Genomic DNA, 12,708 nt, shown 5'->3' with positions numbered 1-12,708 from the left:
ATTGAGGCTACTGGAAATTTTAAATTAATGACACAGGACGTCAACACAGAAAGCTCAAATGAAATCAAACTAGCATGATTTCAAAAAAGTAAGTTTAAAATCTTTCTTGGCCAAAGTTTCATCAGTGGGGGACAAACTCAGTGAAGAATATGCAACTCTGATTGAAATCACTTAATCGAAACTCACTGAATTCACTGTTCTAGGCTGGTTTTCCCAGAAGGATCGGCTAATCCAAGAAGAATCAAGAAAGAATGCAGCTCGCAGTGAACTATTCAAACATCTTTCTTCGTTAGCTAAAAATGAAATGGCAACCCACTCCAGTATTCCTGCCTAGGAAATCCCATGGACAGAGGAGCCTGGCGGGCTATAGTCTGCGGGGTCACAAGAGTCAGACAGGACAAAGCAACTAAACCATCAATCACTATAGAAATCATATCAAATTCTGTAGTAATAATAAAGCGATGACTGCTTTTCAGCTGGAGGGCCTGTTTTTTTCCTGCTGCATATCTAGCTGTGGTGCATTTTAATGAGAAAGGATGACTGCACCAGTTTTTATCCAGGAAGCAGATTTTAGCCTTCTGCTTAGGTCTCCCACATGCTAGTATGGATGACTTTGTTCTGAAGAAGATCACTGACACAAGTACATTCACATGTAGGTGAATAAATGTATTATCACAATTACAAATTCAATGTTAACATTTTGCACACTAACTTCCAAATGAGAAACCTAGAACTAACTAGATTCTCATTATGTGTGAGGTTCCACTCAATCACAACAGTAGTTAGTACAGAAAAACACATCAAATGTTAATATGAATCACTTTGAATACAGACCTGACCCTCTGTCCCCAGAAGTGCACTTTAAAGCAGACAACTCATTCTCCACACATATGTTACGACAAGTAACATGTGTGCATGCTAAGTCGTTTCAGTCGTGTCCAACTCTTTGCGACCCTATGGACTGCAGCTTGCCAGGCTCCTGTGTCCATGGGATTCTACAGGCAAGAATCCTGGAGTGGGTTGCCATGCCCTCCTCCAGAAGATTGTCCTGACGCAGGGACTGAATCCTTGTCTCAGGCATCTCCTAAATTGGCAGGTGGATTCTTTACCACAAGAGCCACCTGGGAAGCCTAAAGTAATGTGTGGCTGCCTAAAGTTCAACGACTGATGCTGTTTAAAGAAGAGAGAGTTTATTTCCAGACTAGTGTTGAAAAAATTCTGAAAAATGTTTGAAAACTCCTTCAAGTAATTTTCTCATGGGGTCACTGGGAGGAAAATGATTTTACAAGATACCTTCACTGATTTATTAAATGTAATTTGTCAAAGAAACGAAACATTTAGATAAATTCTAGTCTTCTCTCACCACCAACTTCTCCCAAAATATATATTCCATCAAAGATGGCTCACTAAGAAGCTCTACTGCAGTCAGAGCGGCAGAATTTAAGAGGACATAACAAGTCCTTCTGCTACACAGAATCATTATCTATCTCTAACACGTCCTTAAAAGGCTGACTTCTAATCATGTGCCAAAGAGGGCCCTGCTAACTTCAGTGCTTTCATAAAGAAGAATAGATGAGTGCTCTCATCATAAATGACTTCAATATAACTGAGGAGAGAGTGAGCAGCCCAGAAAAATAAGTCCTCATGTAGAAATGCTGGTGGGATGAAATGCCAAGTGCCTTCAACTAAGACTTTCTCTGTCATAAAGCAAGTTCTGTAAAAATGACTGAAAATAAATTCTTTGGGACTCAATGTGAGTCGGCAATTTCCATTTATATTATACTGGTGTTTACTCAAAAACTTTTTAATGAATAGGACTCAGAGTTTGCCAAAGTGTTTTCCACAAAACAGCCCTCTTGAGATGGTCCAGATCTGTAATCAAATAAGTCTGAAAAACCCTGAATAGTTAATTCACCTCTTGGGTATGCATAATGTACACTAATATACAAAAGCCTCTAAGAAGACAACCATTAAAATTGTTTAACATTGTGTAACTAAGCATTTCCCAGACATATTTGGCCACATATCTAACAGTTAATTAAACAGTTTGGGAAATGCTATCACACAGGAAAAATATTATTATCATTTAAGAAATATTAGGAAATACTATACTCTGGGCACTCTGCTAAAAAGAGTTCTAGTTCTTAAACAAAGTACTGAATTTATGTGTGTGACTTATTTTATTCAACTTATCATTGTTTCCTTTATACAGCTCTACCCTTAAAAGTATTTTGGTCTGTCGTTTTCCAATTTTGCCTGATCTTTTTTTCTGCATAGATATGAAAGTCTAGCAAATGTAAACTAGTTATATTAGTCTCTGGCTCAATTCTCTACTTCAAACACAGTAAATATTTTACAACTAAATCTTGGCTAATAACAACCTGTATTTGTTTTTTAAACAAAACAGTGATGAAAATGCAAATAACTACAACACTTCAGAGTTGGTTAACAAATCCTAAGAACACTTCAGGCCATTGGGAAGGTCCTTCCAACCTACATTTCAAAATGTTCAGAAAGAAGCTATCTTGGTTGCTAATTTCAGTATAAGGAAAAATGATCTGACTGCTCAAAGGCTTACGTGAATGTTAAATTTAACACTGAATCATTTGCATCCTCCATTTAATACCAACACGGTGTCAGCCACAAACTGGATGTCACCAAGATGCAAATAAACTACAATTGAGACCAGCTGTTGTTGTTATTCAGTAACGATAGGGACTGATCTGTTTATTTTCTCATCCCACCCACCCTCCTCAGGCTTCATTTTTGTCTTCTCAATCTCAGCTTGTTCCACTCGGGGTCTCCCTCTGTTCTCTTCTGTGTGAACACATTACATATTTTCACAGACATGCCACTTGTGGTCAAAGGAAAGATAAAATCAATCAGTCTTTGTGATAATAAAAACCCTGATCTTGATAGCCAAACCAAGAATATTATGCAACACAGATGTTATCTATCAATAAACCTTGAAGAGCCGTGTATGCTTAATGCACTGAGTTAATACAAACTGTTGCTAATTAGAGAGATGAGGTCAATAAATAAACAGCAGTGAGTTAGCGTTTGGAAGACTGAGAAATATATTTGAATGGATGGGAAAGGTGGCTCTTGAAAGTAAAAAATGGGAATTAAATTTAATCTGGAGAAAATCTTGGTTGCATTTGAAAGCTTCTAAGCAGGTAAGTGCTTTGATTAAATAAATACTTAAAGAGTTCAGGTATAAATGAACTGAATGGGTGAGTAGCTGTTAATCGAGTATTTTAAGTCACCTCGTTAAAAGTGACTGACCTAAGTCTAGGTGATCAGGGCCCAGACCAAGTGGAGACATGGGGAGCAATGAAGGTGCCAACAATGATTTCAAAGTAAGAGCTGGTGGAGCTTAGAAGGTGAAGAAGGTGGGATACATGAAACCTGAGACCGAGGTTCCCCACACCAGGCTCCAATGATGTGAAGCGGACTAGGGAAAGGCTGGGAAGAGAAGTTTCTTTAAATGAGGAAATGCTTCCATGTGTTGGGTTGAACTGCCCAGCAATGACATACGATCATAATAAGACAAGAATGACAAGTCTTATTAATAAAAACATATTTTGATTAGTCTTTCCTGGGGGCACATGGGAGACAGGATTGCAGAAATTTAGAGAAAGAAAAAAAGAAAGGTTACATATCAATAACTTGATTAAAATTCCATACTAAGTCAGTGACAGCTGTCTTAGAGCAATACTTATCTACTACAGCACAATTCATCTAAAAGCAAATGTGTGCAGAGAATTACAAAATATTTTTCAGACTGAAGAAATTTCACTTTTATGCCTTTTTTTTTTTCTTTTTTCCCCAATGCTGCAGAAAGTGATGATGGGGAATTTAAATGGATGGGCCCAATATTTGCACAAGAATTCCACAGTCTATGTAGATAAGTCTCCTACCATTACTGCTTAGCACTAGGCTTGGGCACTTCCCCTGTCAAGCAATAGATTTTCAGTACTGCCCCTGGCAGACATTTCACCAGCAAAAGCAATCCATGCCCAGGCTCAAACATCCCCAACTATTCTAGTCACTCCAGTTCAACCCATGTCCCTTAAAACCTCACAAAAACATTGACTTACACTGCAGTTTATCCCTACTCAGCTTCTTACTAACCATAAACTATTTAAACTACCAAACAGTTTCTTTAGCTATAAAATGTACAACAGCTGACAAAATACCTATTGGTCTTCTTTGTTGCAGATACAGGATGTAAGGCAGGCAAAAAAGCTTACAGGGACCATGCCCAATAAATAGCATTAGCAGTATTGTTTTAATCCATGAAATAAATGGAGTTTAATTTTTTTTAATATATAAGCTACAATAAAGTTAAACTTGTGTTAAATTGGTGGTTACTTTAGGTCAATGGTTTTAAAACTCACTTACCAATGAAACATTTTTCAAGGAAAATGTTATACCAAAACAGAAAGAGCTAACTAAGTAGAGCAGCTGTAGTTTACAAAGGGATGTGAAAGCCTGGCTCTCACTCATTCAGCTTCCTTCACACTCCCTTCCACCAGTCACCCCAAACCTCTAAGGCAGGTTCCCAGGGCTCCAGCAAACACACTTTTTTAAAAAACATCATTTTGGGTAATAACTGATATAACCAAAAATTATGGAAAATAGGTCCCCAATGGTAAGAGAAGCATTCTATTTTTTTTTTTTAAATGATCATTCTTTTCATTCTGACACTTCAGGAGCTCTTGAAGATTTCAAAATAATTACATATTTCAAAATTTTGGAATGAACATGTACTTCTTGCATAGTGAAAATTGATGAACCTTCTTTGAGATGCTGGAATTACTTCTCTACCCTCCCAGTTCCCCAGCTCCTGCACACACGTACACACCTCCTTTCTAAGAAACTCAAAAGAAAACAAATGCACTTTAGCAGTCAACTGGATTGCCTCTTTCCATAGCATCCCGTGAGTAAACGGACTGTGCAATGGGAGCCCCGGCAGATCAGAATCCCCAGAAGATGTGGTTGACCACCAGAGTGGTGTTGATTTTTGTAACTGAATTAAATACTCTGAAAAAAACAAACTCTCCAGTGTACCATAGCCCCCACAACTCTCTATTATCCTAAAAAGCTGCATTATCTGTCTTCTGGAAACATTTGAACAGGACAGAGAATAGGGCTTACAACTTGAGTAAGCAACTTTTGCATTCATAAGAAATTCCATTCCTGAGTGACATCACCAGATTGGGGGCGTTTTGAACTATCTGAGTATCCCTATACCTGGTCATTTGGGTTAGGATATTGTTTTCCACCAGCCAGAAGACCTGTCAATATGGAACTTACTTCCCTGATGGGGCAGTGGATAAGAATCCACCTGCCAATGAAGGGGACACCCGTGTGATCCCTGGCCCAGGAGGATGCCACGTGCTGCAGAGCAACTAAGCCCAGTGCACTCTAGAGCCTAGGAGTCACAACTACTGAGGCCGTATGCTGCAACCACTGAAGTCTGTTCTTCACGACAAGAGAAGACACGGCAGTGAGAAACCCGAGCACCTCCAGGATGCGTGGACGCACACTCACCACAACTAGAGAAAGTCTAGGCAAAGTAACGAACACCCAGCACAGCCAAAAATAAAATTACTTAATTCAAAAAAGTAAACTTGTCAGTCTACCCATGGACACACAATAAAGGGTGTAAACTCATAGGCAACTCTGAACATTCCACCAAACATTAAATTTCTAATTTATTAATAATTTGTAACAGAAATATTAAATTTATCATGCACACTCCTTGATTGGAAAATTCCTAATTCAATAAATATTTCTTTATTCTCATATCCTTTCTAAAAGAAAAACATTAATGTTATATTCTTGGGTGAAGAACAGTGAGATCTTGGGAGGATAATAACAGTCTTTGGATATGTACATTTTATATGCAGGCAGACACATAAAAATTCTGAGAGGATAAATTCTAATGTTGCTACAAGATAGATAAAAATCATGTGCTTTTAAATTTAATTTTTGACTTATCTCTTTCTCCATTTTTTTTTTTTAAACAATCAACATTTAAAACCTCAGGTATATCTTCCCAATACCTTCCTTGCTAAAAGCTCAGTCAGGGAATCCTAGCGGGGTCCATGACCAGGCTCCTTCAGGGCTCCCCCTACTATCATTAGCCTCTGGCCCCAAGTACTCAGCCTGTTTCCCCAGCCTCTCAGCAGCTGTCACCACTCACTTGGCCCCTTCTGTTTCTGCTACCACTGACTATACAACTGATTGCAAGCCAGGTGAAGGACAAGAGCCCCAAATCTCTGTGGTCTTAAATTTACTACCAACCAATAAGGGAGAAAGAAAAAAGTCAACAAACAGCACGACAGGGAAGGAATGAATTTGCATCAGCTTACAAATGACATACAGCTGAGGCTCCTAGTTTACAGTTTTTAGCAAACCCATGAAATTGCGAGGCAGCATTCAGGAGGAGCCTACAGCAGGCCCAGGGCTACTGGCAACTGTGGAGTTCTTCCCAGGAGGCCGGAATCAGAAGTACTGTGAGGGTCCGTGCTACAATGAATTAACCTTGCCCGATACATATACCCCAAGTTTTCAAGCATACATAGATTGCATTAATAATCGATTCTTAACATTTAACACTTCTTTTCTCATTACTTCTCAATCAAATGATGCTAAAACTACAACTCTAAGATAAACGTCTGCATCATTTTTTGATGTTCAAGAGTCTCAAGAGATTGCTCAAAGAAGCTGGGAACACCAGTGTACAGAAAAGAGGACAGGTCTCAGAAGTGTGACAGAACAGGCTTCACATGGCAGCTCCATCATTAACTGAGCAAATCTGAGCCGGTTCTCTAAACTCTCTGAGCCTCAAGTTTCCAAATACAAAGCTGGGGATAATAATAATTCCATGAACATTCCCATGACGGAAAACCGAGTGAACCCAGTCTTCTAGCAGACCATTTGCTCCCCTTCAAACCTCACCTGAAGTCCACACAGATAGAAGGGCAAATGTAAAAGGCACTCTGCCCCTCTCACAACCTCTAAATGAAAGGCCAACCTACTAGGCCGATGGCCAGCCCTGACACACTGGCCTCCTGGCATATGTCCTCTTATCCACAGAAACACTCACACAAAAAATTATGTGAAAAAAATTTTCAGTATTATTTCCGTTTTTTGAAGAGTAACATATAAAATCAACTTCTGCCTCAGAACAAAGTGTAACTATTCTTGGAGAGTGTCAGAGAGGAAACAGCAGATTAAGATTTATATACAACCTGAATTGAAAATTATTCTTGAAATCATTTCTTGAACATAAATGTTTTCAATGGCTTAGATGAAATGATAGCACAATATAATTCAAGATAAACACGGACCATCTCTCCAGAAGATCTCCATCTTCCTTTAATCAGGAAAATAAGTCTAGTTTATACGAAATGACTGAGCACCGAGGAACTGATGCTTTCACCTTGTGGTGCTGGAGAAGACTCTGGAGAGTCTCCTGGACAGCAAGGAGATCAAACCCAGTCAATCCGAAGGGAATCACCCCTCAATACTCATTGGTAGGACTCTAATACTCTGGCCACGTAATGTGAAGAGTCAACTCATTGGAAAAAACCTTGATGCTGGGAAATATTGAAGGCAGGAGGAGATAGGGGTGACAGAAGATGAGATGGCTGGATGGCATCACCAACTCAACGGACATGAGTTTGATAGTGAAGGACAGGGAAGCCTGGCATGCTGCAGTCCATGGGGTCGCAAAGAACTGGACACGACTTAGGGACTGAAAAACAACAATCCGAAATGACACTATCAACTGAACATAATAAGTTGATAAGCATTTTAAATCAAAACAAAGGATTATTTCATTTTTAAATGCCTGATTGACACACAGCAATGAGAAATATATAACAAGTAACAAATTCTAATACAGACAATGTAGTTCATGAAAACAATTTTTTTCCTTCAGAAAATTTATTTTCTGCCATTAGCTACAAACCCATAAAGGGGTAATATTAAAGGTATTATTATTACAGTACTAAAACAATCTTTTACACATTGATTTACAGAGCAAGCTTTTGGAAGGACAAAGCAATCACATCAACAATCTTTAAAAAGCAAGCTGTTCCACATTACAAATGCAAGTGAACTGTTATTTAAATCAGGAAGCAAGGAAAAAACTATCCTTTAGGAGGATAACATAGAGAAGGAAACATCTCTCACTTTAAGAGCAGCTATGGTGTTTGTTCCTACACTGAAAACTGATGTTACCTCAATTATCCATCCCAATCTCCAGGCCTCCTGGAGGCAGTTATAACTTCTCCACCTCTTGCTGTGTTAACACTAGTTCAGTAATTTCCTGATAAAGAATCTTAGTGCAAACAGATCTTAGTGATTAACTGTAAGGTTCATCCCCTTCTTGTACAGATAAGTAAACTGAGGCCAAAACAAGTATCTTACTGTTAGTAATAAAGCTAATTAGTTGAAAAGCCTACCCAGGGCTTTCCCAGTCCACACCTCTCATGAGAACCACAATTGTGAAACAGACAATTCAAGCAGGTATCAGCCCAGAAGCATGGGGAATGTTTTCAGTGGGCCACATAGCATAATTTTCACTATTAAAACAATTCAAGAGCTATTAGTCATACACCAGCATCCTTCGGATAGTAAGTGTAGGAACAGTGTTAATTTACCTGAATCTCTTCTAATGTATTCTTTTTATTAAAAAATGAGGGTACTATAGAAAATTTAGAAATACTATAATTTTAATAAAGTCCACACTACATACTTTATATTTTCAACTAGTAAATCAAATCAATACATCCTGACACTTAGGTACACTGTGCCTATGGGAAACCTGATAATTATTTCAAGGCAAGCTTTTTTGAAATGTATACTGCAACACAACTCCTAAGCATTTTTAAGATTCACAGTAATCCCAAGCTTTTTAAAAATTTATTTACAGAAGAAAGCTTCTTTTGCAATTTATATGTTCCTAAATGTTTCCATTAGCTAAAAGATATTTTGGAATATGATCAAACAGTATTGAGTGTCAGGTTCTAACAGCAGAGCTGAATCTCTGACAGTTCTCAGATGTGGCCACTGCTTTTAAACCAGTGTCCCCAAAGGTCTAACAGGGTGAAAATTCTATCTTAACAAGTGAAGAGAGCAAGGCATATTTTAATGGTTTAATTTCACCTTTAAGTGGTAATCACAAAATTGGATTTGGGCTTACTTCACACTGCTAACAACTTAGTATTAACGTATGCATCTCTCATTCTTCCTCCTCAAGAAAGAAGTTTACACATTCCAGCTACATATAACTTCCAAATTCTTTCTAACTATGAAAACCAAAATAGGACTCCTTAAAAAAAAAAAAAGATGGAGAATTGGCAGACTACATGTTTATGTAAACCTACAAAAAACATAGAAATGTGCAGCCCCAGCTCACCAGAAAAATCACATGTGACCAAACTATTCTGTGACATCTTATGTCTTTTATGCCCAATATTCTGGTTTTGCTTTCGCCTGTGTCAATCCCTAAAGGCTCAAGAGCTAGGTACGACTGTAGAACATCTTTAGCACGAAGAGTGTGAGAGCTCTGTTGTTGGCCCGTGGCGTGATCTTAGAAACACTTGAATCAAACCTATTTATTTCCCCTCTGCTATTTAAAATCGAGAGACCTCAGGCGTGGGACGTGGCTAAACGACAACAAGAAGAAAAGAAGAAAAAAAAACCCGAACACGGAACACGCTAAGAACAAAGGAAACACCAGCCTGTGAACAGGAAATGAAGCAACTCTATACACATAAATACCTTTTGGGGCCGCCAACGTAGGTGAAAGTAAAGGTGGAGTCTGAGTATCTGAAATCTGAAACGAAAAGTCTTGTTAAAAGCTACCCCCCGGAGTGGATTTTTAACCCTGGTCCTGACTCGGACCCCTTATTTATTTGTCGGACCCCTTATTTGTTTGATGGAGCCAAGAGAAGGCCTGGCTGGGCGGGAGGCGAGAGCTGGAGAACCCCGAGTTCCCCTCTCCGAGCGTGCTGGAGGGAATGCTTCGCACCCCGAGCCGGGTGCCGCGCGTGGCCGCCCCCCGCAACAAGTGCCGGGTGCCATGGCAACGGCGGGAATTTCCCGGGCCGGGCGCCGGAAGCGGCCCCCGCCGAGCTCGCGGCTGGGGGAGCAAAATCCTGTCCCCCTCCAGGGGGAGCAAAATGGACGAAAGACGACCCCCAGGCAGAGGCTCGGGGCGCCTTAGGGACCTAGGGCATCTCTTCTCTTTCCGGGGCATGACACTGCCAGTCGGAGGTACTAGAGGGAGCCGAAGCGACCGGAGATCGGCCCAGCGCTGCCCACCGGGGGGCCTCGGCGCCGGGCGCAGCCAGCCAGTGCCGCGCAGCGCAGCGCAGCGGGCTCCATTCCTGGCCGCGGCCGCTCAGCCCATTGCGCAAACCCGGCGGGTCCTACCCGCCGCCTGGGTCGCTGCTGCTGAAACCCCGGAGGCGGGATCGGACGCTCCAGGCGTCCACAGGGGACTAAAAATACCATGCACGGCTCCTTGCCTAGACCCCTGCTCGGGCCACCAGGGTTCTGTCCCCAAAGCGGGTGACCGCCCCAGACGGGGGGAGGGGAGAAGGGGAGAGGCTGTTGCCCCCTCCCCCTTTTGGCTCCCGCTCCCGCTGCAGCAGCTGTTGCCAAATGAACCCCAGAATGGGGACGTGCAACCCACCCCCCATCCCCAGCCACACACCTCGCGGCCAGAAAACTGGGCAAGGGGGTGACGGGCGGGCAGAGGAAGCTGGCGCTGGGTCCGAGGCTCTGGAAAGGCGAGAACTCACCTGCAAACAGGCAGTCCTTCTCGGCTCTGGACTTCTGGATCACGACGTCGATATCCTTCTGAATTCGCTCTTGCCTTGAACACATCCCCATTAAATAAATCCCTGGAAAAGAAGCAGCCGCTATTTTCCACCCCACCCCACCCCCTCGCACGCTTCCAGCTTTCGTAAATATTCAGTTAAAAATGAAACCTCTGGCCGAGGCAGGGGCTGAAGGCGAAGTGGTTTCGGAAGTGATCCCGGGTGAGAGGGGAGGCGGCGGTGGCGGAGGAGCAGGCGGGGGAGGTCGGCTTTGCATTCCCAGATGTGCCCGCCCAGCTGCTGCTCGCCGCTGCTGGATTCCAGTTTCTTCCCCTCCTGACAATGGATGGTGATGACACCGACTCTCACTTTCTCCCTCCCCCCGCCAGGACCAACGGCCGTGGGGGGGCCGAGGGTGCTGGAGACGGCCGGAGAGCGATCACCGGCCGGGCGGCGGGCGCCGGCGAGGGGCGAGCCCCGCTCCGCCTCACGCGCGCACACCCCTCGCGGCCCGCACGCCGGCCTTCCACACCCGCGCACACTCGCGCCCGCGGGCGGCGGCGGCCGTGTCGAGGCTGCTGCAGCGCCGCCGGCCGCCGAGCCTCCCGCGCCCGCCGCCCAGTCACCCGGTCCCGGCCGCCCGGGCTTCGCTTCTATCCCCGCCGGCCGAGCGCAGGCTGGATTCCCCAGGCCGCCGCCGCTCGCGCCGGGGGCTGGGTGGGAATGTCGGTAGTGAAGACTCCCTGGGGCTCCCGGCCCGCCCCCCGCCCGCGCTTCCACTACTTTTATGAATTCGACTCCACTTTCGGAAGGAATTATGAGTCATATGGAAAACCCAAACCCGAGTGGCTGGAAGGGGGGGAAGAGGGGCAAAGCGAAATCGTTCAAAATGGGAAATAAATAAATAAAACGAACAAATCCTTCCTTGTTGTCACATCAGGCAAGATGGAAAAAGCCTTGACACGACTCCAGACGTACACCCTCCCGTGCCTACACTGCCAGAGTCTTTTTTTCTCCCGGATAGAAGTAGTTCAGCCCTTCTGGAGCTCCCTTTAGGAAACACAGCCCCTTTTGAGAGACTTTTCCACTTGCAGGGACTCACCCGTTCTGCTCTGCTCGGTATTTCTGTCCATGAAAAATTGGCAGAATCAACTGGCACGTGCCAGGGTCTCCGTCAAGGATGGATATCTGTTTGGCTTGTTTTAAAATGCCACCCTTTTGCCAGTCAGTCAAGAGAAAGCTGCTACAATCCTGTTGTCTTGCTTAGAACTGAGATAGTGCTCTGAGCCTCACTTTCTGTTCTGCCTAAGGACAACTTGGGCCGAGGTAGCTACCCTGCCTCCTACTGCCATGTGCCCTAGGATAGGCTTGTTAATCTTTTCTCCACTGGGACGGCTTCCCTGATCAGTGCATGTCTCGCCTGGTTCTGCATCCCCAGTGCCTGATGCAGTGCCTGGAATATAGCAGGGAGGCAAAAATGCTTGCTGTCTGAATGCATGAGTGGGTGGTACCTTCAGCCTCTTTATGGATACTCCAGCTTCAGTGCGCTTCCTTATCACCATGAGTACCCAAGAGTTGTCAACCTGGCTCAGACCCTTAATCAGTTCAGTTCTGATACTGACAGTGACTATGTGTGCTTTAGGAGAATTAGGAATGGCTGTGATCCCTTATGGAGTCTTTAGATTCTAGAGAGAGAAAAACATCCAGAGATCGTATGCCCCAACTCCTCTGTCTTGCAGAAAGAAGCACAAAATGATTTGTTGTACAGCCTGGAATACATCACATTTGTTGTGAATTATAAGAGGAAACATTCGTCTGCATTACTTGGACCGCTGCAGTCTTCAAGAGTATAGGCACATCTCCT

At 43.2% G+C, this 12,708-nt stretch overlaps 1 protein-coding gene across 3 annotated transcripts in view; it reads right to left on the bottom strand.

Annotated features, from left to right (window-relative positions):
• PARP8 (poly(ADP-ribose) polymerase family member 8) overlaps positions 1-12,070 on the bottom strand; it is a 197,190-nt gene extending 185,120 nt beyond the window's left edge. For 2 of the 3 annotated variants that reach the window (XM_055422075.2, XM_055422073.2), the window contains exons 1-3: positions 11,016-11,263; positions 10,827-10,928; positions 9,802-9,856 (exon numbers count right to left, since the gene is read on the bottom strand). In XM_055422075.2, the coding sequence (XP_055278050.1) occupies positions 9,802-9,856; positions 10,827-10,928; positions 11,016-11,121 (263 nt within the window). In that variant the 5' untranslated portion in view covers positions 11,122-11,263. Of the gene's footprint in view, positions 1-9,801; positions 9,857-10,826; positions 10,929-11,015; positions 11,264-11,946 lie in introns of those variants that run through there. The other variant, XM_055422074.2, reaches the window with a different exon arrangement.
• Positions 12,071-12,708: the final 638 nt, after the last annotated feature.

The sequence above is a fragment of the Moschus berezovskii genome, chromosome 18, assembly GCF_049115385.1.
Source record: "Moschus berezovskii isolate FMDL1 chromosome 18, NW_MosBer_1.0, whole genome shotgun sequence".
In the NCBI taxonomy this organism is placed as follows: Eukaryota; Metazoa; Chordata; class Mammalia; order Artiodactyla; family Moschidae; genus Moschus; species Moschus berezovskii.
This window is presented reverse-complemented; position numbering and strand designations above follow the sequence as displayed.